This window comes from Schistocerca cancellata, chromosome 12 (assembly GCF_023864275.1).
Source record: "Schistocerca cancellata isolate TAMUIC-IGC-003103 chromosome 12, iqSchCanc2.1, whole genome shotgun sequence".
In the NCBI taxonomy this organism is placed as follows: Eukaryota; Metazoa; Arthropoda; class Insecta; order Orthoptera; family Acrididae; genus Schistocerca; species Schistocerca cancellata.
This window is the reverse complement of record NC_064637.1, coordinates 31,956,617-31,984,595: the sequence shown is the minus strand read 5'-3', so window position 1 is coordinate 31,984,595 and position 27,979 is coordinate 31,956,617. Positions and strand designations below refer to the sequence as shown.

Genomic DNA, 27,979 nt, shown 5'->3' with positions numbered 1-27,979 from the left:
TTGGCAGATTAAAACTGTGTGCTGGACCGAAACTCGAACTCGGGACCTTTGCCTTTCACGGGCAAGTGCTCTACCAACTGAGCTACCCAAGCAAGACTCACGCCCCGTCCTCACAGGAGACGAGGTACTGGCGGAATTAAAACTGTGAGGATGGGGCGTGAGTCGTGCTTGGGTAGCTCAGTTGGTAGAGCACTTGCCCATGAAGGGTAAAGGTCCCGAGTTCGAGTCTCAGTCTGGCACACAGTTTTAATCTGCCAGGAAGTTTCATATCAGCGCACACTCCACTGTAGAGTGAAAATTTCATTCTAGTTCACTGGAAGGTTTGATAGATTTAAGAAACAGGAGTATTTTGGATGTCTTCCTTAGCTCCAGATAGAAACCGGCATATCAGATAGGATCTTACAGTAATGCTTGGGGGTATGTAATGGAGTCATGATTATGGATGGTATTGTGTTTTCTGGAGACTGATGTTCTAATGTAATGTCTTGTGCTGCAGTTGGTGTGCTTAATTCGAGTTGTGATGTTACGCAAAAGTATTGCAAGCTGTGACCAAGAGGCAGAATGATTACTTCGGAAAACATGTGGACACGGGGCATGGAATACTTTAAGTGTGGATCAGTGGGAACTGTCAGATATATTTAAGGTATGAAGCAAAGAGGTTAGCTTTTTAGAGGTTGCTTGGTAATAGTGGGTTGTTGTGGAGGAGAGGATAATGTGGTGAAGGATTTGTATTAGTGATATGGTGGATAGCTTTTCAATACTTTGTTGAGTTTATGGTTAATTTGGTATGTTATGTGGTACTTTTCTGTTGACAGTCTCAGTGTTTGTTTGTGTGAAGGAGATTACAGTTATGTTGCTGTAGTTGCCAGTGACATGCAGGAATGTTCTGCGATTAGGAGAAGAAGGATCAGAGTAGTTGACAAGATTCTCTTAGGAGAACTGTGGCCTCATGGTGGTAAATTACGTGAGTAGAGATTATGGTGGATGCAGCCTGAAACAAGGCATGATACCTTGAAGGAAGAATGTGGTGAGCAAAATGTCAACCTTTGCTTTGCAGGGTAGATGGGGGGGGGGGGGGGTTAAATTTGGGTATGTGTGGAATCTTGGTAGGTGTTCCAGTTGGTATGAGAGTAGGCTTCTTTTATTTTCAGGGAAATATTTGGGGCGACGGGGGGGGGGGGGGGGAGTGTCTATTGGGTGTGGTGTATGTGATTATGAGAATGATGGTGAGGTGATCACTTCCAATCAGTCTGAAGACATGAGTGTGTCCAATGGTGACTGAGTGATTGTTTTCTGGTTGAGTATGATGGGGTAAGGGACTCTGGTCACCTTGTATTGAGTTAGTGCGCCAATGCCTTTGTTCTGCAGTCAAGTGCCTGTGAATGTTAATAAATGTGCCAGTAACATCTATATTACAGCTATACTCTGCGAACTACTGTAAAGTGCGTAGCAAATGGAGATGATCTGGTCGTCACACGTGAGGAAGCCATAGACGAGAGGAGCGCCATGGTATACGTATATTCCAAAGCCAATATTGTTAACCTCTGACATTCATTGATACGAAACGTAGAAACATTTGAGTCATGAGACTAGCAGCCGAACAGAACACAAAAATGTTCTCGTCCGTTTTTAGCGTTTAGGAAAGCTGTAATGCAGCCGAGTATTCACTTTAAACGGCTATCATATCAGTTTTAATTGAACAGTATATAGAGACTTTTTTATTCTTCCTTAAATATCTTTTGAACAATAAAAATAATTTTCTTTCACATGCAAGTGTCATGTTCTGGGTTAGTTGTCAAATTGTCTTCGTCACACGAAATATTTAGAAGGCGCAGAATTACGTCATGTACATGCGCAATGGAAGGGGCGGAGAAGAGTGGCAGCCATATTGCAATATTGTCCTGTTAGTTCAGACTAATCAGGCGTTTTACATCGTCAAATCACAACTCTTCTGTTAATTTATTAGATTCTATACCGCGCCGCCGTGTCGTGACACCTCTTGCCTACGGGTTCAAGACTGCTGTGATACTTAGTGTCTTATCTTTGAATATTATTGATTTTTACCAGTCTACATAGAGTGCAAATTCCAGTAAGATGGGTACCCGAGACGATGAATACGATTATTTGTTCAAAGGTAAAGATTAATGGTAGACGATTCAGAATTTGTGTGTTAGTAATCGTGAAAGTTCTTGAATTGATACTGTCTAGAAACTATTATATCGCATTGTAATTACGTTCCTGCAGACTTTTTTCTCCTTTGACCTAGGATTTGACGTTTGTGCAGTGCGGGAGTGTCATTGTCGTAGGCAATCGTTTTATGGATTGACGTTGCCACTTTGTGTTATTTGTGGGACAAGTACTGACGTTGGCTTTAAACAACTAACGAAAGTACGTTGAAAGTGCTCGTGCTATGGTGCTCACTGCGGCAGTGAATTTTGTCTTGGGGTCTATGCGTTAACGTGGCATGATTCAGGGATAGTGAATATCAGAAGAGTCTTCGAAGGTTATATTCGACCGATTTATTTACTGTATCAGCCTACAATTAGATGATTATGAATGTTTAAAAACCATAAATCTGCACTAAAAGTTGCATATTTGTCGCAATACCGAATTCATCAATTAGAAAATGAAGTTTCGAATATATGCTCATTATTGTTCTCAGTTTTCTGTTCAGGCAGTGAACGAATCGAAGACAAGACATAGTATTTTTCACGAGTAACCCTTCTCTCTTACAGTTGTCCTCATTGGAGATTCGGGAGTTGGAAAGAGTAATCTCCTCTCCAGATTTACTAGAAATGAATTTAATCTCGAGTCGAAGTCCACAATAGGAGTAGAGTTTGCAACGAGAAGCATCCAGGTAAGACTAGGATCGTTATATAGCACTGAAATTAGAGATTTTAAATGCAAGTGAAATTTTCATCAGGAGCTAATTGAAGTAATTGCCTTGTTATAAATCCCGAACCAGTTACTAACAATTCTTCAGTCCTGAATTGACGTTCATGTGTGCCAGTATAAAGTCAAAAGCTTCTCAGCTCCTTTTTAGTTCATAATCTTGCACATCTCAATAGGCTTATGAAATGCACTTCTGCCCATAGGCTTAGTATATGGCCTCCCATGAGTTTCTTAATATCCACAAAAATGAACTTTCATGCAATTAGAGTAAAAACGTAAATTGTACTGGACAGCTACTGTAATGTCTAATGACAAGCATTATTATATTTCTAATCAGAATTTAACTAGAGAAAAGTGTTAACTTGAAGAAACAGTATTTACAAAGGCATGTCGGTAAGTTCTGAAGTAAATTATACTTTTAAACATTCCATTTACGAATACTAGTCCCAGCAGTTAGTTAAATGTGTATTAGCTTGTTTATAAGGTGCTACTGTTTGTGACTTACAATAATTGCTTAGTGTTCTGAGCATACTTTGCTGACATTAAACTGTCTTACACCCTAATAACTTACTGATTAAACCTAAGTTTTGTGTCTGACCCCCCTACCAAATTTTTCATAATTATGTCCCAGGGTAATTTTACAGTGCTGTATGTCAGCTTAATACAAGGGAAGCCATATGTCACATAAACAGGCATTGGAATCTGAGCATGTTCATGGGGATGGCAGCTGTTTGACTATGGTGGTGTCGAAAAAGTCTGAAATTTTTGTGAGTACTGTAGGAAAATCATGAGTTAGTTCATTTGTGTTATCAGGAAGGAGCTGTGGAGTTTTATTGGTGACTTTAGTGTTGCCAGTATCGGCAAAGAGAATTTTTTCTGTGTGTCTGCCATGTCATTGAAATTTATTGGCAAACAGAGCTGGTCCTAATAAAGTCCCGTGAGGAACACCGATGTTAGTATTAAGGCCTGAAGTGGAGCTCTCATTTGCACCCTACTTTACTGGTATGATTAGAACCAGCCAGTATCTATCATAGTTATATTTCTAGTTTAGGAATATTTTATGGTTGTCAAAGTCTGGGACAGTTCTAAACATGTCTTTAACACAATTATTCCTCCTGAGAGCCTCAAGTGAGGTGAGAAGATTGTATTCAGGTAACCAAATGTGTGGGGCAACTGCTGTGTAGTGTTCAGCATTTTCTGCGTTTCCTTTTAGTAGGGGCACAATTATTGCATGCTTTAGATAATCTAGTAAAATGATAAATGCTGCTTATGTATTAGGTTTGCTGTTTATGCATGCTTACAAAACAGATTAGTACCTCCTACTGCCTTTTTATTTGTGATGAATTTTATTACTTATAATGAAAAGTACATTAAATGTAGACCTCAGACTGATACAGATCCCTTTATTAATCAAAATATTGTTTTGTGGTCACACTTTTGGGTTTTAACAGCAAAAGACTAGGTTGTCACCTCCTGCCTAATGTAGGTCCTGGGCTCATTACAGATCTATTCAAAGGGGACAGTATCCCACACAAATCACGCAGTTTTTGTCTCAAGTGTTGTCAAGTTCAAACTTGTGGTATGTTGACAATAGAAACATGCACGTGAAATGAGTTTGGTGAGGGTTTGGTTCCATAATGCAGTTGCTTGATATGTGGATGTATATTGACAATTAAGAGTAATTGGAGCTTCAGTATTCTTTTAATTTTGCCTCTATAGTTTTACTGGACAAACTCTATTAAGTCCTTTTAGGAGACTATAAAGTAGACTTGGTAAAGAATTAAATTCTCATATGCCATTTTGTCAGAAACACAAGTATGAAACTATTTATTCTGTGATGATTAAAGTAGGGATCAGAGACGAAGACAACAAATGTTTAAAAGTTGTCTGTGCAGAAACAGTTCCCAACATCCCCGTGCATATGCCCTCTGCCCGGCACCTTACGGTGGCTTGTGGAATATGTATTTGCAGACACTAAGTCCCACAGCTTGGCTTGATTGAAAAAGGTAGCTTGCTGCTTATTAATATTGTTAGACTTGACACTTAACTGCCCTGCATTCATCTACATCTACATCCATACTCCGCAAGCCACCTGACGGTGTGTGGCGGAGCGTACCTTGAGCACCTCTATCAGTTCTCCCTTCTATTCTATTAATTAGCTCATGAGTATAGTGCTACCTCATATTGATGCATGTTATGCACAGTCAAAATTGCAAAGTGATTGTCAGTGAAGTGCGGTTAAGCATGGAAGGGGCAATGTCAGTTCACTGGTGTATGTATGTGCATTATGGCTGTGACTCTGTATGAATTATCTCCTCATTCTGCCTTTTAATGTGATGTATTGATTATGTTTAGACTCATAATATCCTTGTCACGTAACACAATACTCATGTGTTGTTCCTGTTTCTTCTATATCAATAACAGCAGCAGGAAGTGCATTGTCTTTTACAAATGATTCATATTAGTTGCCATATTTCGAATGAAGTGGACACTGAGATTGATCCAAATTGTTCTTGTACATAAAGTATCTCGAAACATTAAAATAATATAAACTGCTTAGTTACTTACCAATCACTGTGCATGTAGTACATCATACTTCTACTGGTGTTTAGTAATGAGGTGAGATTTACAAAAATTAAGATGATTTATGACAAAGCGTAAATGAAGTCGCTTTCTTCCTTGGCAGTGTCATTATCTGTGCTCCGGTCTGTGGAGGTGCCATTGGAATTTCCGAAGGATGTAATTGTTTTCAATATTATGTTCTACATTCCCTTTCTTTCATGTTTCTTAAAGATCAATTTCTGTACGGTGTTCATCATTACTCCATGTATCCAGCATCATTTGTGCCATTGGTTCCTCAAACAGTTCTTTAATTTCTTCTGCAGTGAAGCTTTTCCTATTTATTTCAGTGAAGCTTTTCTCATTTGTTGCCACATAATGCTTGATCTGAGCCCAAACCATTTCAATGGTGTTGAAGCAACAATGGTATGGTGGAAGCTTGTGACCCTGAGGCTGTGTTCTTGACCCATCTCAGCCTCCAACATATCTGCTGAACCTGTGGCTTATATTTTTCACTATTTCTGAGCTCTGCCTTACATAAATCATTCTGAACTTTGTTTCAACCATTCAACGACATCAGCTTTTTCCATTGCCTTTTTCAGATCTTTAATAACTGAATGGTGTGGGGCACTATCCATTGCAGTGACAGACGGCTGTTTGTTTGTTACCCTGAACCACTTCATAAAAGTATCGTGGTTAACACTCTTGTTAGTCTCTTGCTTTTCTCGTCAATTTGTCAACGAGGAGACAGTTATGTATGAAACCAGATGAAGTTCCATCTTGTGAGACGATAATTGTCATTTCCCCCATGAACAGCAAAATTTCCACATATACTACAAGCTGTACAACCTTTTCTGACAGAATGACTGGAGTTTGTGTGTTTTTTTAAAATACTGTTGTACTATATCACCTCTCTCTATTCTGATTTTTGTCCATTAATTTTTTATGCAGGAAACGAGGGTTCTGGCAAGTGTTAACAAATTTGTCATGCTGCCAACAAACAATTCTGGCTAATGAAGAGTAACGTTTTTGTGGTTGGATGTTATTTCCACTTGTAATATCCATATATGTGGTGACAAACAGTACCTTGTATGAATGTGTCCAAGTTTGTTACAGTTCTGTCCTCATTAGGTGTTTGTAGGCTCTGCACAATACCTTTTCATGAAAACTTTGATGGCAATGTTTTTAAGTGATGGCAATGTTTTTAAGTATCTTCAAAGCCTCTGCAGTTCTTTAAACTTTCTCCATTTGGCCAGTCATAACATTATCTTTCTCCTTTTCAAAATACACCCACACACAGTATTGCGCAAAACATGAGCAGAAACTTTCAGGTTAGCACCCACACGTTTATGTATGCTTCCACTAGAAGCTTCAGACATTTTGTAGCAAAAATGAACTTGCTCACTGAGAAACAAAACATACAATGAAATGGATCACAATTGTTCAGGTTACAAACTGCAAGTATCATCTGCAAGTGACTGTAGTAGTGCTACCTGCCAAAGTAGAGATTTTACTGTGGGGTGTGGTGCAGAAGGTGCAACAAAGCGCGTTCTGATTGGCTATTGATGGGGTAGTGGCCCTGCAATCAGCTAGATGTCACTGTTTGTCTGATCCTGGAATAGTGTGATGCTCTCCACTGAGGCACAGTGCAGTGTCACCTCTATTATCACAGAAAACATTTTTTAGCTTTTCACTGTGTTTAAAACACATTTCACCATGTAATCATTGAAGGTATGGAGCTCCTTACACCACTTTTCGGCTTCTGTTGTTAATGCTACTGCTTGCTGCTGTTTAGAATTCCATGAAATTGCTGCTCCAGTTAACTTTCTTCGCATGTAGCTTCAAACCAGGTTCGAGTAGATGTGGAGCTGTAGTGGAATCATCTGTACCAAATTTCTAGCTTTAGTTAAAATAGTTGTATCCCTTGTTAGGGCTATTGTGTTCTCATACCTGGAGTGTAGCTCCTCCTCAAAGGACAAACTGCTTCATCTATGGTCTGATCTCATTGTTAGTTTGGTTCATATAGAGCCTTGTCATTGTATGCAGCATCATGCATATGACACTCTTGGCATCACCTAAGAAGCAAATTATAAACTAAACAGTGAGCCTTAAACTCAATTTCACTTTACAGTTCTTTAAAACTGACATAAGAATGGTTATACTTCTTGCAATTCATTTCTGTCAAAGTTTCATTTGATTTTTCTGACTATAGAATTCAGGAGGAATATCATTAGCTATATGCATATTATTCTGTAGTAAAAGAACTGTGTGTAATTATATTGATATTGTATTATCTGAAACCATCAGCTCATTTCCTCAAATATAGATAATTCAGATTGTACATTAGGTTATTCATAATCATTTCATTCTTTTTTCATTTGGAGCTAAGCTACCTCCCATCTCATATGAGGAACTGTCTTCTGAAAATTTCTAGTTTTTATCTGAAACATACTCCCAGAGATAAATTTCAGACTTTGGCAAACAGTGCTAATGCGCCACATTATTTTAATGTCAAATGTTTCTTAAATATTCGTAGTCATGGGAATTAAATGTACAGTTATATGGTTTGACAAATTCCAGGTGAAATTTCTTTTGCTTATTCTGCTACTCATTTGAATTATAAACACTTAAAAATATTTTTGTAAATACCTTATTTTGTAAATACTTTATTTTTAGATTTTTCTTACATTGTACTTGCTTTGTAGGTTGACGGAAAAACAATCAAAGCACAGATATGGGACACTGCTGGCCAAGAAAGATACAGAGCTATCACTTCGGCGTAAGTATGCTGCTACCTATTCATTAGTTTTCATTGTACAGGCTGCTGTTATTAAATTGATTAGTTCTTCTGGGTCTTTTTATATCAAGTAACTTCTAGGAATACTTCTAGATACAAAGTACTGTTCGGGTACTTAACAAATAATGGCAGTCTTAGAACAGGCTTCATGGCAGTTGTTAAGTTATTCAGGTTAAAAAAAATATTTCTTATATGTTTGTTGCTGTAGCCAAATGTGTGTAAGGAAAATGAAGTGGAACAAACTTATTAGAAGTTGACAGAAAGTTGGCTTGGAGTAAATTTGAGAAAACTATTGCACTGAGAACTGTAGAATTGTTTTACATCTATGTTCATGGTCTGCATGCTGGTTTTATATGTGGTGGAGTGTTTTACATGAACTGCTATTATTTCTCCCATTTCCTGTTCTAAGGCGTGTGACTGGGAATAAAAACTGTTGGTAAATTGTAAAATGAGCTTGAGTCTCTGATTTTTACATTATGGACACTTTCATGAGAAGTGTGTGGGAAGAAGTGATATGTTGTCGAAATATTTTGGAAATGTTTGTTCTTGCAGTTTTAATGGCAAACCTCTTACTGGAATTTTGCGACTGACTGAGAGAGAGAAATATGTGATAAAACATAATTTTTTTGTATTATATCTTCTCTAATTCCCTTACCTGGTAAAGTTTCTGGACTAATTGTCAATAATCAAGAATATGTCAAACAAGGCTGTTTGATAAGACTTCTTTCAATTTCAGTTTTTTACAAACAGGTGCTCCTAAGTGTTTCCAGTGATTATCTGCCAATAAAGGAATTGAACATTGAGTCACTCTTCCCATTTATATCCAACAAAGTATATTTGTTGAGCTCAATAGCAATTCTGAACTTGGTGTCAGTCCTTGTTGCTCTTCCTGCATTTATACCAATTTTCTGACATTGGAACTTCGTTACTCGCAGCAGCATTATACACCGGTTATAATAGAAGGAAACCCTTGTAACCGCCCCCAGTGTAAAACCTGTCCCATGCACCCTCCCACCACCACCTACTCCAGTCCTGTAACCCGGAAGGTGTACACAATCAAAGGCAGAGCCACGTGTGAAAGCACCCACGTGATCTACCAACTGACCTGCCTACACTGTGATGCATTCTATGTGGGAATGACCAGCAACAAACTGTCCATTCGCATGAATGGACACAGGCAGACAGTGTTTGTTGGTAATGAGGAACACCCTGTGGCTAAACATGCCTTGGTGCACGACCAGCACATCTTGGCGCAGTGTTACACCGTCCGGGTTATCTGGATACTTCCTACTAACACCAACCTATCCGAACTCCGGAGATGGGAACATGCTCTTCAATATATCCTCTCTTCCCGTAATCCACCAGGCTTCAATCTCCGCTAATTTCAAGTTGCCGCCACTCATACCTCACCTGTCATTCAACATCATCTTTGCCTCTGCACTTCAGCCTCGACTGACATCTCTGCCCAAACTCTTTGTCTTTAATATGTCTGCTTGGTCTGTATATATATATGTGTGTGTGTGTGTGTGTGTGTGTGTGTGTGTGTGTGTGTGTGTGTGTGTGTGTGTGTGTGTGTGCGAGTGTATACCCGTCCTTTTTTTCCCCTAAGGTAAGTCTTTCCGCTCCCGGGATTGGAATGACTCCTTACCCTCTCCCTTAAAACCCAAATCCTTTTGTCTTTCCCTCTCCTTCCCTCTTTCCTGACGAGGCAACCATTGGTTGCGAAAGCTAGAATTTTGTGTGTATGTTTGTGTTTGTTTGTGTGCCTATCGACCTGCCAGCGCTTTTGTTTGGTAAGTCTCATCACCTATATATATATATCTCTGAAAGCAAAGATGATGTGACTTACCAAATGAAAGTGCTGGCAGGTTGACAGACACACAAACGAACACAAACATACACACAAAATTCAAGCTTTCGCAACAAACTGTTGCCTCATCAGGAAAGAGGGAAGGAGAGGGAAAGACGAAAGGATGTGGGTTTTAAGGGAGAGGGTAAGGAGTCATTCCAGTCCCGGGAGCGGAAAGACTTACCTTATGGGGAAAAAAGGACGGGTATACACTCGCGCGCGCACACACACACATACCCATCCACACATATACAGACACAAGCAGACATATTTAAAGACAAAGACAAACTCTTTGTCTTTAAATATGTCTGCTTGTGTCTGTATATGTGTGGATGGATATGTGTGTGTGTGTGTGCGCGAGTGTGTACCCGTCCTTTTTTTTCCCCCCTTACGTAAGTCTTTCCGCTCCCGGGACTGGAATGACTCCTTACCCTCTCCCTTAAAACCCACATCCTTTAATCTTTCCCTCTCCTTCCCTCTTTCCTGATGAGGCAACAGTTTGTTGCGAAAGCTTGAATTTTGTGTGTGTGTTTGTGTTCGTTTGTGTGTCGACCTGCCAGCACTTTCATTTGGTAAGTCACATCATCTTTGTTTTCAGATATATTTTTCCTTCGTGGAATGTTTCCTTCTCTCTCTCTCTCTCTCTCTCTCTCTCTCTCTCTCTCTATATATATATATATATATATATATATATTTTCCACGTGGGAAAAATATATTTAAAAAGAAAGATGATGAGACTTACCAAACAAAAGCGCTGGCAGGTCGATAGACACACAAACATACACACAAAATTCTAGCTTTCGCAACCAACGGTTGCCTCGTCAGGAAAGAGGGAAGGAGAAGGAAAGACAAAAGGATATGGGTTTTAAGGGAGAGGGTAAGGAGTCATTCCAATCCCGGGAGCGGAAAGACTTACCTTAGGGGGAAAACCCATATCCTTTTGTCTTTCCCTCTTCTTCCCTCTTCTTCCCTCTTCTTCCCTCTTCTTCCCTCTTCTTCCCTCTTCTTCCCTCTTCTTCCCTCTTCTTCCCTCTTCTTCCCTCTTCTTCCCTCTTCTTCCCTCTTCTTCCCTCTTCTTCCCTCTTCTTCCCTCTTCTTCCCTCTTCTTCCCTCTTCTTCCCTCTTCTTCCCTCTTCTTCCCTCTTCTTCCCTCTTCTTCCCTCTTCTTCCCTCTTCTTCCCTCTTCTTCCCTCTTCTTCCCTCTTCTTCCCTCTTCTTCCCTCTTCTTCCCTCTTCTTCCCTCTTCTTCCCTCTTCTTCCCTCTTCTTCCCTCTTCTTCCCTCTTCTTCCCTCTTCTTCCCTCTTCTTCCCTCTTCTTCCCTCTTCTTCCCTCTTCTTCCCTCTTCTTCCCTCTTCTTCCCTCTTCTTCCCTCTTCTTCCCTCTTCTTCCCTCTTCTTCCCTCTTCTTCCCTCTTCTTCCCTCTTCTTCCCTCTTCTTCCCTCTTCTTCCCTCTTCTTCCCTCTTCTTCCCTCTTCTTCCCTCTTCTTCCCTCTTCTTCCCTCTTCTTCCCTCTTCTTCCCTCTTCTTCCCTCTTCTTCCCTCTTCTTCCCTCTTCTTCCCTCTTCTTCCCTCTTCTTCCCTCTTCTTCCCTCTTCTTCCCTCTTCTTCCCTCTTCTTCCCTCTTCTTCCCTCTTCTTCCCTCTTCTTCCCTCTTCTTCCCTCTTCTTCCCTCTTCTTCCCTCTTCTTCCCTCTTCTTCCCTCTTCTTCCCTCTTCTTCCCTCTTCTTCCCTCTTCTTCCCTCTTCTTCCCTCTTCTTCCCTCTTCTTCCCTCTTCTTCCCTCTTCTTCCCTCTTCTTCCCTCTTCTTCCCTCTTCTTCCCTCTTCTTCCCTCTTCTTCCCTCTTCTTCCCTCTTCTTCCCTCTTCTTCCCTCTTCTTCCCTCTTCTTCCCTCTTCTTCCCTCTTCTTCCCTCTTCTTCCCTCTTCTTCCCTCTTCTTCCCTCTTCTTCCCTCTTCTTCCCTCTTCTTCCCTCTTCTTCCCTCTTCTTCCCTCTTCTTCCCTCTTCTTCCCTCTTCTTCCCTCTTCTTCCCTCTTCTTCCCTCTTCTTCCCTCTTCTTCCCTCTTCTTCCCTCTTCTTCCCTCTTCTTCCCTCTTCTTCCCTCTTCTTCCCTCTTCTTCCCTCTTCTTCCCTCTTCTTCCCTCTTCTTCCCTCTTCTTCCCTCTTCTTCCCTCTTCTTCCCTCTTCTTCCCTCTTCTTCCCTCTTCTTCCCTCTTCTTCCCTCTTCTTCCCTCTTCTTCCCTCTTCTTCCCTCTTCTTCCCTCTTCTTCCCTCTTCTTCCCTCTTCTTCCCTCTTCTTCCCTCTTCTTCCCTCTTCTTCCCTCTTCTTCCCTCTTCTTCCCTCTTCTTCCCTCTTCTTCCCTCTTCTTCCCTCTTCTTCCCTCTTCTTCCCTCTTCTTCCCTCTTCTTCCCTCTTCTTCCCTCTTCTTCCCTCTTCTTCCCTCTTCTTCCCTCTTCTTCCCTCTTCTTCCCTCTTCTTCCCTCTTCTTCCCTCTTCTTCCCTCTTCTTCCCTCTTCTTCCCTCTTCTTCCCTCTTCTTCCCTCTTCTTCCCTCTTCTTCCCTCTTCTTCCCTCTTCTTCCCTCTTCTTCCCTCTTCTTCCCTCTTCTTCCCTCTTCTTCCCTCTTCTTCCCTCTTCTTCCCTCTTCTTCCCTCTTCTTCCCTCTTCTTCCCTCTTCTTCCCTCTTCTTCCCTCTTCTTCCCTCTTCTTTCCTCTTCTTTCCTCTTCTTCCCTCTTCTTCCCTCTTCTTCCCTCTTTCCTGACGAGGCAACCGTTGGTTGCGAAAGCTAGAATTTTGTGTGTATGTTTGTGTTTGTTTGTGTGTCTATCGACCTGCCAGCGCTTTTGTTTGGTAAGTCTCATCATCTTTCTTTTTAGATATATTTTTCCCACGTGGAATGTTTCCCTCTATATATATATACTGTGATCAGTAACAGTTTTAGAAGACTGCCTTTGTTATATTTGCATGTGATGTTTTTTCCATATCTGAAATACTTTGTGCATTCTATGTGTTCAAAGAGTAGTTCTAACACAAAGATAGAGGAATGCATACTGGGATCCTTAGTGTTCCGTGTGTATGGCTTCAGGTTGCTAACATTTCCATTCTTCAAAATTTGTGTGCAGTGGTTGAGAATTTTATGGTGAATGTGTTCTTTCTGGACACTTAATATGCTTGAAACATCAAAATTTGTGTAGTTTCTTGTTTCATGCACCATTCACATTTATTTAAGAAAGTTGTGGATATGTATTTCCTAACAACAACATAACGAAATTACTTGGTGTTGACTGAAGATATTTGTGTTCGTGAATTAATTTAATTGTGAGTTGGTGTACAGCATTTCATGAAAACAGTAGCACTGCTTGGTTATCAACTGGGTTTTGTAATCGTGGGTATCAATGTGCAACACATGCCTATCTGGCCATACTTTTCATTGTCAGATTTGGCATATGACTTAAGTTTGCATCAAATTACCAAGCTGAAGGTTAAAGTTAAAATGTATTGTTATTTCTGGTAAAAATAAAATTGTAACTGCTGAAAGCAAGATGATATCTTTTAAAAAAACTTGCAGGATATATGGACATTAAGTACAAGAAAACTTAAACTTTGTGACATAAGTTTTCAGGTTCTCCTGTTGAGTATTTAATGACATGCAGGCAAAATTTTGTTGAGAAAAAGCAGCAGTTCAAAAAGAATAATCTAAAGTGTAATCTCCCTGTTTCTGAAAAGCTTAAAGACGAAGAAATATTAAACAAGATGCATACCACGTCAGCCAATTTACAAGTATTTGATGGTGTGCGTGAAGTATGTGGCTATGCGGTGTGGCATGTAACAGTCAACAGAATTGTAAAATGGCCAGCTCAGTTGCATTGCAGTGCACAGGGTTTTGTTCTTGATAGATAACATTGTCTAGCTGATGTTCAGTGACAATATCAGGAGTATATTGTAACTAAGTACTCACAAAAATTTTCAGCCTTCTGATACCAGATTGACAATTTCCTTTGAGTAGCCATTCTCATTCTGCCTCTGAATTACTTCTCAAAGATTATTTCTGGAGAACTAATGCAGGTATACAAAACACCTCCCTATATTGAACTATTTGTGCTAGATAGAGCTTTCCTATTCTCCCTGAATCTTAAATTTCTTATCCCCTTTCTTATCCCCTTTCTCCAGAATTGTAACATTATTTCCCAGACCTAATTCATTTGTTCAGTGTCCTTGAAGAAACTAAATTTCCGAACATTTATCTCTCTCTGATCTCCATAAAATCATCTGCTAATATCAGTGCCAACTTTAGCTAATGTTTTGATAGCTGTCATCTGTTCCATTATAAAGTCCCTTCCTTAAGCCTTTCATGCAGATTGAAGTTTCCCAACAAGTGTATTTGATGGCTGGCTCAACCGATGTTTAGCAGGCAGTAGCGGTGTCTAATTTGTCTGCCATAGTTATCACACAATATATGGTTATATTTGGTAGCACATCATATGTTTAAAGGGCAGCTAGTTGTTGTAATATTGGCAGTTTTCTCTGGTTATGGGAAAGACTTTTCCCTATATTCAGAAATTAAAGCAGTAATTCTTTATTCCACATGCAAAGCAATTAAGATACACATTTCATGAAAGTTTCAGCCAAATGCATCTCTAGTGTGACTTTGCTTGCAGTGGGTTGTGTGTTGTGATGTCAGATGCTGCAGCAGTCCTGATTGGCCAACACAGGTAGTGTTCTAAGTATCTTAAAAGGAAATTTCACTGGAGTTGTCAACATATGAAACACCTCCAGGTTAGCTGTCTGACTCATAATAGTGCGTGCTAGGGAGCTGATGCAAGATCTGCCGAGTAAACTACTACTATTGAGTTTCATGGGTGTTAAAATAGTTTTTACTTGAAAATAGAAGGAAGCTGGAATCCTTCAGCTTTCATACAGCCCAGACTGGTTACAATGATGTCGAAGGGACCAATGATTTATGGTCTTTGGAGACGATAGTTGCAAAAACTGGGTTTTTGTGTTTTTGATTAAAAATTTTGGCTGCCACAGAGCTAAAACTACAGAAAATGGCAAATACAGTTCACGTGTATTATGTACTATACATTGGTTGTGGAGAGGGACTGAGGGAAGTTCTCTTATGTTTATGCAGTATGTACAGCAGTAATATGCCAGCAAAATGGGTAGGATAATGATTGTGCTGGCTTTGGGTGTCAGCTAAAATTTCTTCACTCACTTACTCACTGACGGGTACAGTGTAAGATTGTCTGCCTGGATGAAGTCGTCTATTTCTCAAGTTTACAAGAGTTGTCAGAATACTGCATGTTTAAAAACAATTGGCAACTGTCTTTTGAGTGAATGTTTCCCGTGCTTCAGATATCATTAAAATTGCATCAAGAATATTGAGAAAAGTTTCTGTACCTTCTTAAGAGTTTTTGTAACATGTTCATCCCCTGAAGTTTCTGTACTCAGTTTTAAGAGATTCTATAACTCGCTGATCCATAGGTTGTAGAACTGATGTGACGTTTGGAGGTAAAAACACTTAACTTTATTCAATGTAGATTGATTACTAAATGAGTAGGGCAGTTATCAATGAGGAGAATAATTTTGTCTTGGATTTCTGCTGAGAGTCAGTTACACAACCACTTTCAAAAGTCATCCAAGATCTTGCATTGTTTTCATAAACTAGGGGTAGGGAGTAACAGTTTTAAAAACATCTAGGTAATCTATATTTTCCAATCAGCAAAAGCTTTTCTGTACATGATCTCATTGTATTTGCTGCACTACGGCTGTGATCCTTGTCTTAAACTTCCCACCTGAACGCGGTTAACTTTCAAATTTCGGTGTCTTATTATCTGGGGTCATGTAGTAAAACAAGCCAGCTTCATCTGCATTGAATATATCATCTGGCTTGTAGCCTACACACAAAACAGGCCACTTCTTAGATGGCCACTAGACTTGTCACAGTCAGATACACTGGCAGTTGCGCTAGAAATTTTCCCAGTGATAATATAACAGCTGAAGTTCGGATTTTCAAACAGATTTGCAAATTCATTTGTTTTCGCTTTAATAGATCCACGGATAGAAACATTGTTTGATCTTTGCTGCTTGAGCTGTGTAAATAAAGCTACTTCAATATCTTTGTGCTCAGATGATATTGCCTGCTTGGTTTTTAAAGAATTTTCTTAAAGACTGTTTTCTCACTGTCCTCAGATTCTGGAAAATGAGTGTCAAGATGCCAAATTCCTTTGCGATGCTGATGTTAGTCTCCCCATTTTCTAATCGCTGTCTTGTGTGTGACTTTTCTTAAATATTAAAAGCTTTTCTCTCTTTTTTTAAAGATGTTTTAAGTGATGCCAGCATTGACTGCTTAACCTACACACTGATTTGAAACAAGCATTGTAGAGAAAACGAGAGTTTGATGATAAGTGTTAAATTATTGTTAGTTGTCCCCAGATTTGTAACAAACAAAAATGAACATTGTATGCTATAACCAATATATTTCTCCAAAAATATAATAAAGATAGGTTATTTTATGTGCAAAGTCACAATAAGCAATGTTGTACTAAGCGATTTTTTTTAAATATAGTATTTTCATAGGATTTAGACAGGGCCATTAGATTTTGATATTATAACCAATAAATTAAGTGATATTTCTATGATTGGTGTGGACTGTGGGGGTTTTGGGAAACTGGCTGCTACAGACCTGATTGAGGAATCTACAAAACTGTGTTTACTTTGGATAACTGGTTGGATGGAAAAGTCATCTTCATGTACATTACTGCAAGAAGTAACTTCTCAAAAATCCCAATAAATCATTGCTTATCACTACTGCCCTTAAATTTAAGAAAAAAGTGTGTGCATGTGCCACCCTCTGTGCGCAAGTGACCAATATACTGTGACCAGAATCAGGCCCACTTCTGAAAGCAGTCTGGTTATTTTAAGGTGCGCTGAAACTTGTGTGCAGCATTGTAAAAGGCTAAAGGTAGTCACACATAATTGCTGCTGTCAGTTTGCACAAGTGTGCACAGATCACCCCTTCTCTACATAGCCCAAATATGCTTGTAAAGTTTGTGTAGCCAACATGTGGAGTCCATGTGATGCTGTGTAGTCAATTTGACTGCACTTGCCATCAGGGAAAAAAGCAGAGGAAATATTTGGTCTGAAGGGTTCCTAATAAAGTGAAAAGCATAATTAAAAAATAAATTTCTCCATGAATTGCATATCTGTATAACTGACTTAAGGATTAGTCTAAGGGCGAAAGAAGACACAAAAGAACATAACTTGTGACCCCATTGATTGGAAGGTGTGCTTATTAGTTGTTAGAAGAAACAAATTGTTTATCTATTAATCTTTTGAGTACTCAATGCAGAAGCAATTTCTGTAGTAAATCTTGAGCTTCAAATTATGGTTTCTTTAGTTGTGAGTAGTCTTGGTTGTTGTATCCGTATAACTGCTTCTACTTACTTACTTTGATGGATTTGTCCTGGTAACATTTTCAGTTATTATATAAGTACAGCTTGTAATAAAGCAGTTATGATACTCCATTAATGAAATATCAGTATCTGTAACTTGTACACATACTTTTGCCCACTCTTACACTACTATTTCTTGTGTACAGCTTTGCATGAGTGTCTTAAATTTTTCCTTGCTTTTACTTTCTCTTTAATTACATTACAAATCTGTTTTGGGCAAGTCTGTATTGTAGTGGCAGAAAGGTAATTATAGATTGGAACCCAAGCCTCCTTTATAATTATTTTAAAATACTTGTACACTGGCTTACATTTATATGCCTTAAAATGTTGTTGCAGCTCTTGACTGATCATGCCTTCATTGCAGAGATTACTGTTACCCAAAACTTTTTTTTTTTTTTTTTTCTTTTTTCAGGAAAGCGAAGTGCCCACTATGTAGATGGAACATTATAAAGTACAACAATGCACATATTAAGATACAAACCACTGAATGTATTTTGCACTGCTCATTTCGTACTGGTAGTAGTCAGATTGACACTTCATATGGTAAACAAATTCCGAGAACTTCAAGTCAAGCCATTCATTCATTAAAATAACTCTTAGTAATTTCATTCACCATAGCTGCCAGTCTCACACTGATGATGCCAGCAATTATTTACGATTTGGGTAGTGTATGAAGCTTTAACTTGACCATGTATGTTGTGAGGTCAGTTTTTATTTACAGGGTTCTGTGTTCGGATATGCAGTTCATTGCATGAAAATATCATGCGCTTGCATTTTTACACAGTATAAACCTAAAACACATGGATTTAATCAATGCAAAGGATATCTCATCTAGAATAGTACAGATAAATTTAAGAATTTTTGTGCGTACTTCATAGTACTCCAGAAAGTTCGGTGCACAAAACTTCAAACTCATCAGTTTTTTGTCTCTGTAAGAGTAAAAAGCCTTTTCTCTTCTCTGCAGAACAAAGAATAATCCTATTCATGGAATTTCAAAAGGCATTGAACTATGAAGGAACAAATGTCCAGCTACTAGCGAAATACCTGCCAAACTCATGTTGCCATTAATGTAGAGTAGACATAATAGTTGAGAATGAAATACATAAGACTCTTGAAGTTCCATCAGATTTTAATGGTGTGTTAGAGGGCTGATCAACAAAGACTGAGATTGACTTTTTTTCCCCTCTGTAACTTTTGTGATAGTTTCATATTTGTAGTATGGATATTTGAAAATAGCTGGTTTCTGTGTATGTCCATAGCCTGCAGCACTCTTGTGTCAGTTGGTTAGTAGTAATGCTCTACTTTGTAGGCCTCTTTGTATTTCGCATACGTGGTGGTTATTTCGCATACGTGGTGGTGGTGGCGGCACAATAAAATAGGTTGTTTAAACTTTACAGCCACTGTAACTTAAACGTTGCAATAAGCATACAGTGAAGATGCACTACTTCATGCTTCAGTGTTCAGGAGGTTCTGTGACTTCAAAGAAGGCTGATTTGTCTGTGTTAAGCAATGTGGGCCTCAGTAGACTTCTTCAGTGACTGAAGTCAGTGTTAACACAGCTGTTGTGATTAGGCATGAAGATTGGCAGATAAAATTATGTGAACTCACTGAAATGTTTAATTTCATATTGCAGTGCCTTTGTTTATGTAGGGTCATCTCTGTATGACCCATGTTTGGGGCCATTGGATGCCATGTCTGTGGACTCTGAACTAAAGGCTGTGTGAATAGTCAAGCTGTGTCTGTTTGCTGATGGAGAGGTTGCATTTCTATAATTGACCCTCAACAGTGATGAGTCGTGGCTGCATCATTATAATCTTGAAGGAAAATGAGCCATCATAGTGTGGAAGTTGTTCCGTCTGCAGAGGAAGTGATCACATTTTTGACTGTCGGGGAATGATTTACCGGCATGCAGTCTCCCTTGCACTATTGTTAAGGCAGCACACTACACACCAATATTGGCTAGACTGAGGAAGCACATTGCAAGGAAACAACTAAAACATTCTTAGAGTAGGTGGAGACTTCTTGACCGTGCACGGCTTCACATTGCAAATCAGATCGTGCTATTTCTGGTCCATTCAATTTTGCCTTTGTGCCACACTGCCTTATAGCCCTGATCTTGCACCCTGCATTCTTTTTTATTCCCATTGCTACAGGCAAAGCTTTGGGGCTTTCAGTTTGAGAACTCTGAAGCAATGCTCAAGAAAAGAAAGGAAATTCTCAAGGATGTGACGAAGAAAGCCCTGTACCATGCGTTTGACAGAGATGCTATAAAGTTCATAGAAGTGGGAGGAAGTGCTTTGAAAAAGATCATGTAAATATTGAAACGGAATAATAAAGATTTGTAAAAAAAAATCACTTAGTCTTTGTTGATCAGTACTCGTAATTACTACATTTGAGGAAAATAGGAGTGGCTCTGTTTAAAACATACTGCACACTCTAATGTATAGAAAGTACTTGTAATGTTGCTTCAGACAGAGGGTTGAAGAGAAAATTGAAGTTGCTTTATTTTGAAAGCAAGAGTGAGGTGCTAGAGAAGCAGTTATAGCCCTGTTGTTTAGTAACAGAAGGCAGATATAGGGGAAACAGTGAAATGTTCATTGATTATAGGATTTGTAGAAGGATTTTTATAATACAGAGTAGTTTTGGTTATTTTTAGGCAGTGGTACCAACTACAGGGATTGAAGGATAACCCATTCTCTTTGTATGAAGAAATGTAGATAGTACTAATGGAATGAGACCTAAACCAGGTAAGGTATAACTGGGTCGCTGATTGGTAACAATGAAATGTAATTCATACTAGTAGCCTGTCCTGTTTCCGCACAGGTAACACTGAGAATCTATGGGTGGATGACTTATCTGAAGTTTTGCTTGTGGGTCACTGCATAGTTATGATAAAAATTTAGAAAACATTGGGTAACTGAATATTGCCACTTTCATGTAACTCAAACAGTTTAACCCTATGTTAGTTCTCAGGAGGCATGAATGTTACTGGTTGCATATTTAATTGGCAATTGGAGTGATATCTCGTGGCAATAATGGAAGTTGCAAGCTGAGCTGACAGCTGCCCAACTCTGGTGCCAGTTTGGTGTGAGCCACATTTTCTGTGTAACATTTCCCTAAATTTCACAACCTTTAAACATTAACTCGAGGCCAAAAAATCTCTTCTTATCACCTTAATATCACAGATTGTTTTAGGAAGTTGGCTGTAGCCTGCACTGGCCTTCCAGCAGTGGTAGCTCCCATTTGGCTGTTGCTGCAGTCAGATGGCCTTGGCTATAATGGCTTTGTCACATTGGTTAGGAGCTTTAACCCATCATAGTCCAGCCAATATGTGCAAAGTGTTTATAAATTTATATACACAAATGTTTCTCATGAATCAGTATTCCTCTTGGTGGGCCTTGACCACCTCAACAATCTTCCTCCATACATCTCTGTTCTGCTTTTTCTCTTCAACCCATGGTTATCCATCTTTCACCATCATGATAGTCAGCCAAAATATTGTCCAACCATCTGGCGTATGGTTGGCCTGTTCTTCTGGTGGAATACAATCTTTCATTATTTGCTTGGGCATCCTGTCATCTGTAATCCTCACCATATGTCCTAACTTACATGTTCTCAGATTTAATAAATTTCACTCTCTTTCCCTTTTATAAGCTCTTGTATTTCATTGTGCCTTACTGTAGAACCCTCTGTCTCACAGACCGATAAATTTTTTTGCAGGATTTCCCTTCGAAATGCCCTCAGATTGTTCAAATCTGCTTGAGTCATTGTTCACATTCTGACCCATATGTAACCACTGGTCACACGAGGAACAGCATATTCTTAATGTAGTTGTTTTGTAATTAGAGAATTCTTGAATACCTGTAAGTTTTCACAAATAGGCTCTTTTTTGTGTACTTTCTCTAATAGTGTGTTGTATTATCACCACTGGTTAAGTGGACATATAAGTAATAGAAGCAGCTCACAACTTCAACACTTATGCTACTGGTCTTGTAGATAGCTGCCATTACCTGTGGGCTGGCTAAAATTTATTTTCTTCTTTGTTTTAAATTAATAATTCATATGTACAAATGCATAGTTGGAATTTCGAAACATTTTAGATTTATTATACTTTCAACTTTAAATACGTGTGTTCCAGTATGTCTGGTATTAAATCTTGTAGATGCAGATGAAACTTCAATTTAACAGTTATCACAGAAAAAATGAAAAAGATTGCTAGTATTCAAATATGTAAGCAAAAACGTGATCTCTTTATATTCCTTTTACAGCCAATGCACATCTTAAGAAACACACAAAGCACAAGATCAGAGGAAAATTTTGCATTCATAGTGAAGTGCAGTGTGGTAAAAATTAAACATGGGAGATACACAGTCCAATGTTACATTCACTGTACTCTTAATGCTCGCATTCATTTCCTGATGATGTACCTCAAGTACTGTCCCTCATAACATCACACTATGTGAAAATAATACAATAAACATATGCTGCAACTCATCTTCAAAAATGTCTTGGAACAACTACAGTTCAAATTATTTGTAATGAGAACGCTCATCAAATACCTAATTTTCATTATCTGCGCACTCATCAGAGGCTCTGTAGATAATTCCTGCCCCCCCCCCCCCCCCTAAACATTTCTCCTCTTCACTGTATATTTTGAACAAAAAATCAACATAAAAGCATGCAAAATGTGTGAAACAGAATTTGTCGGTCACCTAATGCCTATAAAGTGAGGGAGAGTAACAAAGGTTTCAAAAACTTTGACTTGTTAGTCATACACTAGTATTGTGTCTGCAAAGCTTTGAGACCTCACAGATGATACTGGGAGCCATAAATATATGTTAGAAACTGGGGAAAATCATTGTAACTGGCTTGATGTAATATTACATACACAGCACATTCCCATTTCATGCAAGCTGCACACTAAGTGCTGAAACATTTGAGAGACCTTCAGGTCATAGTGTTCTTCAATCCTTAGAATTTGACATTACTATGTGTTTGGGTTTTTTTACAAGAAGTCCAATTTTTGCTCTTCCTCCTTGCATTATTTCATGCATTTATTTAAAATTGCTTACATATCTTGCTACACTTGCAATATCATCCACATTTGTACACATGACTAGATTTCATCATTAAAGTTCTTCTCTTGTCTATTTTTTGTCATGCTGTGCTGTTGTATGTTAGACAGAACTCCAGAGAGACCAGAACTCTTGTTTCACTCCATCTGTAAAGTTAATGTGCTGGATCATTTTGTTCAATGAACAGAAAGTTTGGATCTGTCTTGCTAATAAAATTTCTCAATTGATCAAAATGCCTCTGTTTGGCTGGAAACTACATTGGCATTCTTAGAGGATATTTTTAGCATGCTTCTTTATCCTTTCATTCAGCACCCAGGAAAATTTGTTGTAGACTGTATCCAGTAAAGTTATGCCTCTATAATTTTCACAAGATAAGTTTGTGCCTTTCTTATATATGTAGGACGTAAGTTCTGACACTGGCATCATTTCATCAGGTGCACGGCTATTTTTCAATTTATATATCACTGACACAACCACCTACATTGTTGGTCTTTTTGCTTTTGCTTCTTCCCTTTCATCTTGCCTCTGTATTCTGGTTGTCCCAGATTCTCAACATGTCTATTTCTACATATATTTTGTGTTTGGAGAACATTTTTCTCATCTTTTGTATTGCACAGTAGAATTTTGTTTTATTCTGTTCCTTTAGCACTCCCATCTCTTGAAATTTTGCTTTCAGCCATTTCTTTTTCTCAATATCTTATGAGCATTAGACCTTAATTCCTTATACACCTCCATGTTTCTTCAGATATCTCTCTCTCTCTCTCTCTCTCTCTCTCTCTCTCTCTCTCTCTCTCACAGTCTTGCTGCGTTTGTGTTCTATTGGTCTACATTCATGATATCAAACCCCTGATTTCGTTTTATCCCAATTGTTTCTTCTGTTAACCTCTTCACCATCCTCTGGATCTAGGGGACGGTGAATATATTTATTACTGAAAGCCATATCATCCTATAGTAGTTCCAGAGATTAGGTCAAATACACAGGCAGAACCGTGGCATGGCACATAATTTATATATTTGGAGATAGTGAAGAGAAATGCAAGGAAGTAAGAAACACTGATTGTGGCAAAACTCTCAAAAGGAAAGTTGGTGTGGTACTATTAGCTGATGTCATAGCAGTGGCTGTCAAAAGTGAATTAAGAATAGTCTGGTGCTTAATCAAATGTAGTAGTAGCTGATGTCTATAATATGCATATAAATGGAGAGAACATTAAGGTAATTATGTACAGAACAGATGGATGGACGAGACTTGAGTGGTGAATCTCAGATACTATCTCAGAAGTAGAATAACTAAAGAAGAAAGTTGGATTAAGACAAAATGTGGCTTGTACAAGGCTATATGATATTCTATAAAAGAAGCAATACACACTCAAAAAGTATAAATCTTGATCGGAAGATTCATGAAATGCTTTTAAAAGCTAAGGTCTGTATGGTGGATAATGTGGCCAGTGCTAAAGACAGAAGTGACAGTTGTAGCTCTTTAAAGGTGATGGTGCAGGAAGCATTTAATCAATTTGAGTGATTGCGATCGATTGAATAAGGGGTGAAGGTGTCTTGAAAGTCGGTGAGGGAAAAATCATTATAAAGAGAATAATGAACTGGAAAGAGATTGGTTGACAACACACAACTAAAAATAAACTGCTGAAAACTAGTTGAAAGGTATAGCTGACTGCAATGGAGACCTGGATCTGACAAACATCAAAGTTGATGCCCAAAACAACTATCATGAGATTTTAAGACCATAGAATATAACTTTGAAGATATTATTACTTGCAACAATTCGTTTGTAGGTATCTACAGACTACATTTTTAACAAAAGTGTTGTAAGCATTACATTATGCACAAAAAGTTTGTTAGGAATATAAGTGGCATACCATATTTTATACACACTGTTCGTTGCATGTAAGAGCTCTCGATTTCGTATTTCCTCAGCCATTGGCAGCTTGGTTAGTTCCAGTATTTGCTGCCGCCAAAGATATGAGACAATCAGTAGCTAAACTAGGAAAAAAAAAGAAAAACAGCATGGAACTCATTGGTAACGTACTTGGCCGGTGAATGTGGAATTGCCTTATCCCTAAAATGCACAGTATTACAGAATGCCAAATTGGCTAGTGTTATGTTACTGCCAGTTTGTAGCTTTGGCACAAATATTTAAAATATTTTTTCACATATATTATTTTAAATTAAATTAGAAATATTACCTTCCTTTGTAACTTACCTAGATGTGGTGTCTAATTTTGCCTCGATTTTCTTTTGCAGATATTACCGTGGTGCAGTAGGAGCACTATTGGTGTACGACATAGCAAAGCACTTAACATACGAGAATGTGGAGCGGTGGCTGAGAGAACTTCGTGACCACGCTGACCAGAATATAGTTATTATGCTTGTTGGCAACAAGTCGGATTTAAGGCATTTGCGGGCAGTGCCGACAGATGAGGCGAAGATGTTCGCCGAACGCAATGGCCTCTCCTTTATTGAAACGTCAGCACTTGATTCGACTAATGTTGAAACTGCCTTCCAGAACATTCTGACAGGTTTGTTTTTTAATATATAGTATTATTTGTGTTATTGGGCTTCAATACAAGACTCTTAATTCTACCTTTCAATTTTTAATTTTAGATAATTTACTTGCATTAAGCTGTCAACTTAGGACTTCTTTATTTGTAAACTGTGTCGTTAAGCCATAAGATGTTTCTAAATAGTTTACAGGCTTTTGTGATCTGTAAGTGGTTGTGGGTTTGGTAAAATGTAAATGTGGTTGAAAAATCTGCTGATCACCATACTTATCCATTTTCTGAGGGTAATGAGTAGCTGTTTGCCTGTTGCATAGTTTTCTAGCATCAAAGATATGTGAAGACTTTTTAACTAGTATGTTACCTTCATGTTGAAAATAGTTTTGCATATTTCTTTTGTGCATGTTTTGAAAAAATATCTTAGAGGTTTTGTGAAGAAAAAACATTCATGCATGGTAGCCTTTAAGTTGTTGCAGTGCTGTGTTGAGTTGGTGCATATTTGTTAAATTCTTTGTTAATGGTAGTAGAATAGTGTTGTTTTGGGTTATTTAGTGGAAACTGGAATTTTCTTCATGCCACTGTATGCAGTCTGGTGCAAGTCTTTAACTGAAACTTGTGCTCAGAATGTAGCAATGCATTTTGTAATAATGGTAAATTCATGGGGGTTCTGTATTTATATTTGAATTTTAAGTATGTTAAAATATTGTCAGTGTAGTGTTGTATCAGCATACATTGTGGGGCAGTTGAAAGATAACCTTTGTCCAGAAAGTAAATTGCATTTATAGATGTTGTGTGTGTAAAATTTTGCATTGTGTAAAACTAGTTTCTATTATTGCTTGTGAAAATAATTTAGCTAGTATAACTGACGTTGGGTTAGAGAAATGCAGAAGTGGAATATAACGTGCAAATTCTTCGAAAGTTCCGCAGAGTAATAAGTTAAATATCAGTTGCCATATCCTCCTCAAGATGGTTGTATTGTGTGTGTGGTGACATTTGACTTTCGCAAGAATTATTGCACATTACATAAGTGTTTGCACATTATTATAGTAGTCAAACAGCACTTTGGAGCATACCAGTTTGGCAGTTCTGTACACAAAAGTTCCAAATTTGCACTGAGCTAGCTTATAGGTGCTGTCTGCTTCATATATTGGAGATGTGAATGTGATTTGACAGACTGTGGAAAGTATAGTCCATATCCTTTTCACTCTTTACACTTTTGATCTGTGCAGGTGTTGTCACAGAACACCAGTACATTAAATTGTTAGTGGCACAGATGATGAAAGGAATGTTGATGCCTGTATGCCTATTGTATGAAAATGTTTGCTGGAAAAAGGTGCACAGACAAAATGTAGCCCTGCCTGTGGCTTTCATAAATACACACACTACTGACTGCAGGTTATTACTCAACCACAATATTATTGCACTTGAGCATTATTGGAAACACATAGTGACAATGCAGTTAAAAGGACAGTGCTGAATAAAGAAAACACATTGCACTGTCATTGCTTTCAGGTCAGTTGTGCATATGGTATCAACACTGATTACTTGGTGGCTTACAATAAGCCATTTGAAGCATCGTCACTCCCAGGTGCAATAATATTTTGGCCAACTATTAAAGAGCACAAGTTCTGCTTCCTTTTACACAGTACAGAGTAGGTTGGTGCTTAGGGGACCTTAAGCCCCATTGTGGTTGCTAAGGTTTAGTTTTTCTATATCTCTAAATCGTGTAGTGTAAATGTTGAGGTGGGATCTTCAGAATGGCACAATTGATCTCTTGTAGCGTCCCTATCAGTTTGTCAGTGAGAGGTTGCATTCTGTCTTGCCTCTACCCTATAGTAGGCATGTATCCTGCTGAGTGGAAGGATCAGATAAGTATCTCTTCAGGATCATATCCCTGTTGTCATAGTGAGGAATTGCTTCGATAAGGCTTTGGGCCGATTGTATAACACTACAGTTGTCAGTTCAGAAGAGTGGTATCATAAGACAAGTTTGTGCAAATAAAAGTTGAAAAGAAGTAAATAATACATCATTAACACACAATTGTAAGTAAATCTATGAACAGGCAACTCCCACATATTGCAGAGTAGATTCTGAACAGTTAACTTATTGAACTAAGTGTAAAATTGATTTCCAGTCAATAGTGTGTGTGCATTTGACCCTATATGGCTAGTGGTAGATAATCATGTTCATGAAATCCTGGGTGAAGTGGTGCAGTGGTGAGAGACCGGACTTCGATTATAGATGATGGATGATCCAAATCTCCATCAGGTCACAAAACAGATTTAGGGTTTGCACTTGTCCAAAATCACTGAAGCCATATCTCAGGATGGTTCCTTTGAAAGAAACTGGTCTGAATTCATTACCCAACATAAAGTTGTCAGAAGTCATTCCCCGTGCTTTCCCATTGTGAGATTTCACTTAGTCTAGAGATTTCATCATTGGCAAGATAATAAACACTAATATTTCTTGTGGGTTGATCTTTAGCCACTGTTTTTGTAGCAGTGAAATCACTAAAGATGACCACATAGCATATTGCTTAGGCTTAATAGACATATAAAAACATGAAATTCAGTAACTAAGGTTAATAAATAGGTTTTCATTGGAGACATTCCTTACACTGTGGCATTGACAGAAACTAGAAGGTAAGGAGGGGTAGAGAAGCTGAGGTTAACCAAAGGGGTAAAAGAAAAATGTGGTGGAGAGGAGGAGACTGAGAGGGAGGTGAGAGCAAAAAGGGGGTCAAAGGATTAGTAGTAAGGTGCCCTGGAGGAACTGGTTTACTGCAGGTGGCAGTAGTGGTGTGTTGGGTGTAATGATTTTGGAAGATCAGGACAGAGTAAAAA

The 27,979-nt window shown here is 38.6% G+C and overlaps 1 protein-coding gene across 3 annotated transcripts in view; it reads left to right on the top strand.

The window, feature by feature from the left end:
- The first annotated feature begins 1,855 nt into the window (after nt 1–1,855).
- LOC126109896 (ras-related protein Rab-11A) overlaps nt 1,856–27,979 on the top strand; it is a 52,489-nt gene continuing 26,365 nt past the window's right edge. The window contains exons 1-4 of one of the 3 annotated variants that reach the window (XM_049914985.1): nt 1,857–2,134; nt 2,736–2,857; nt 8,157–8,230; nt 24,883–25,157. In XM_049914985.1, the coding sequence (XP_049770942.1) occupies nt 2,095–2,134; nt 2,736–2,857; nt 8,157–8,230; nt 24,883–25,157 (511 nt within the window). In that variant the 5' untranslated portion in view covers nt 1,857–2,094. Of the gene's footprint in view, nt 2,135–2,735; nt 2,858–8,156; nt 8,231–24,882; nt 25,158–27,979 lie in introns of all 3 variants that reach the window. The other 2 variants (XM_049914986.1, XM_049914987.1) reach the window with 2 other exon arrangements.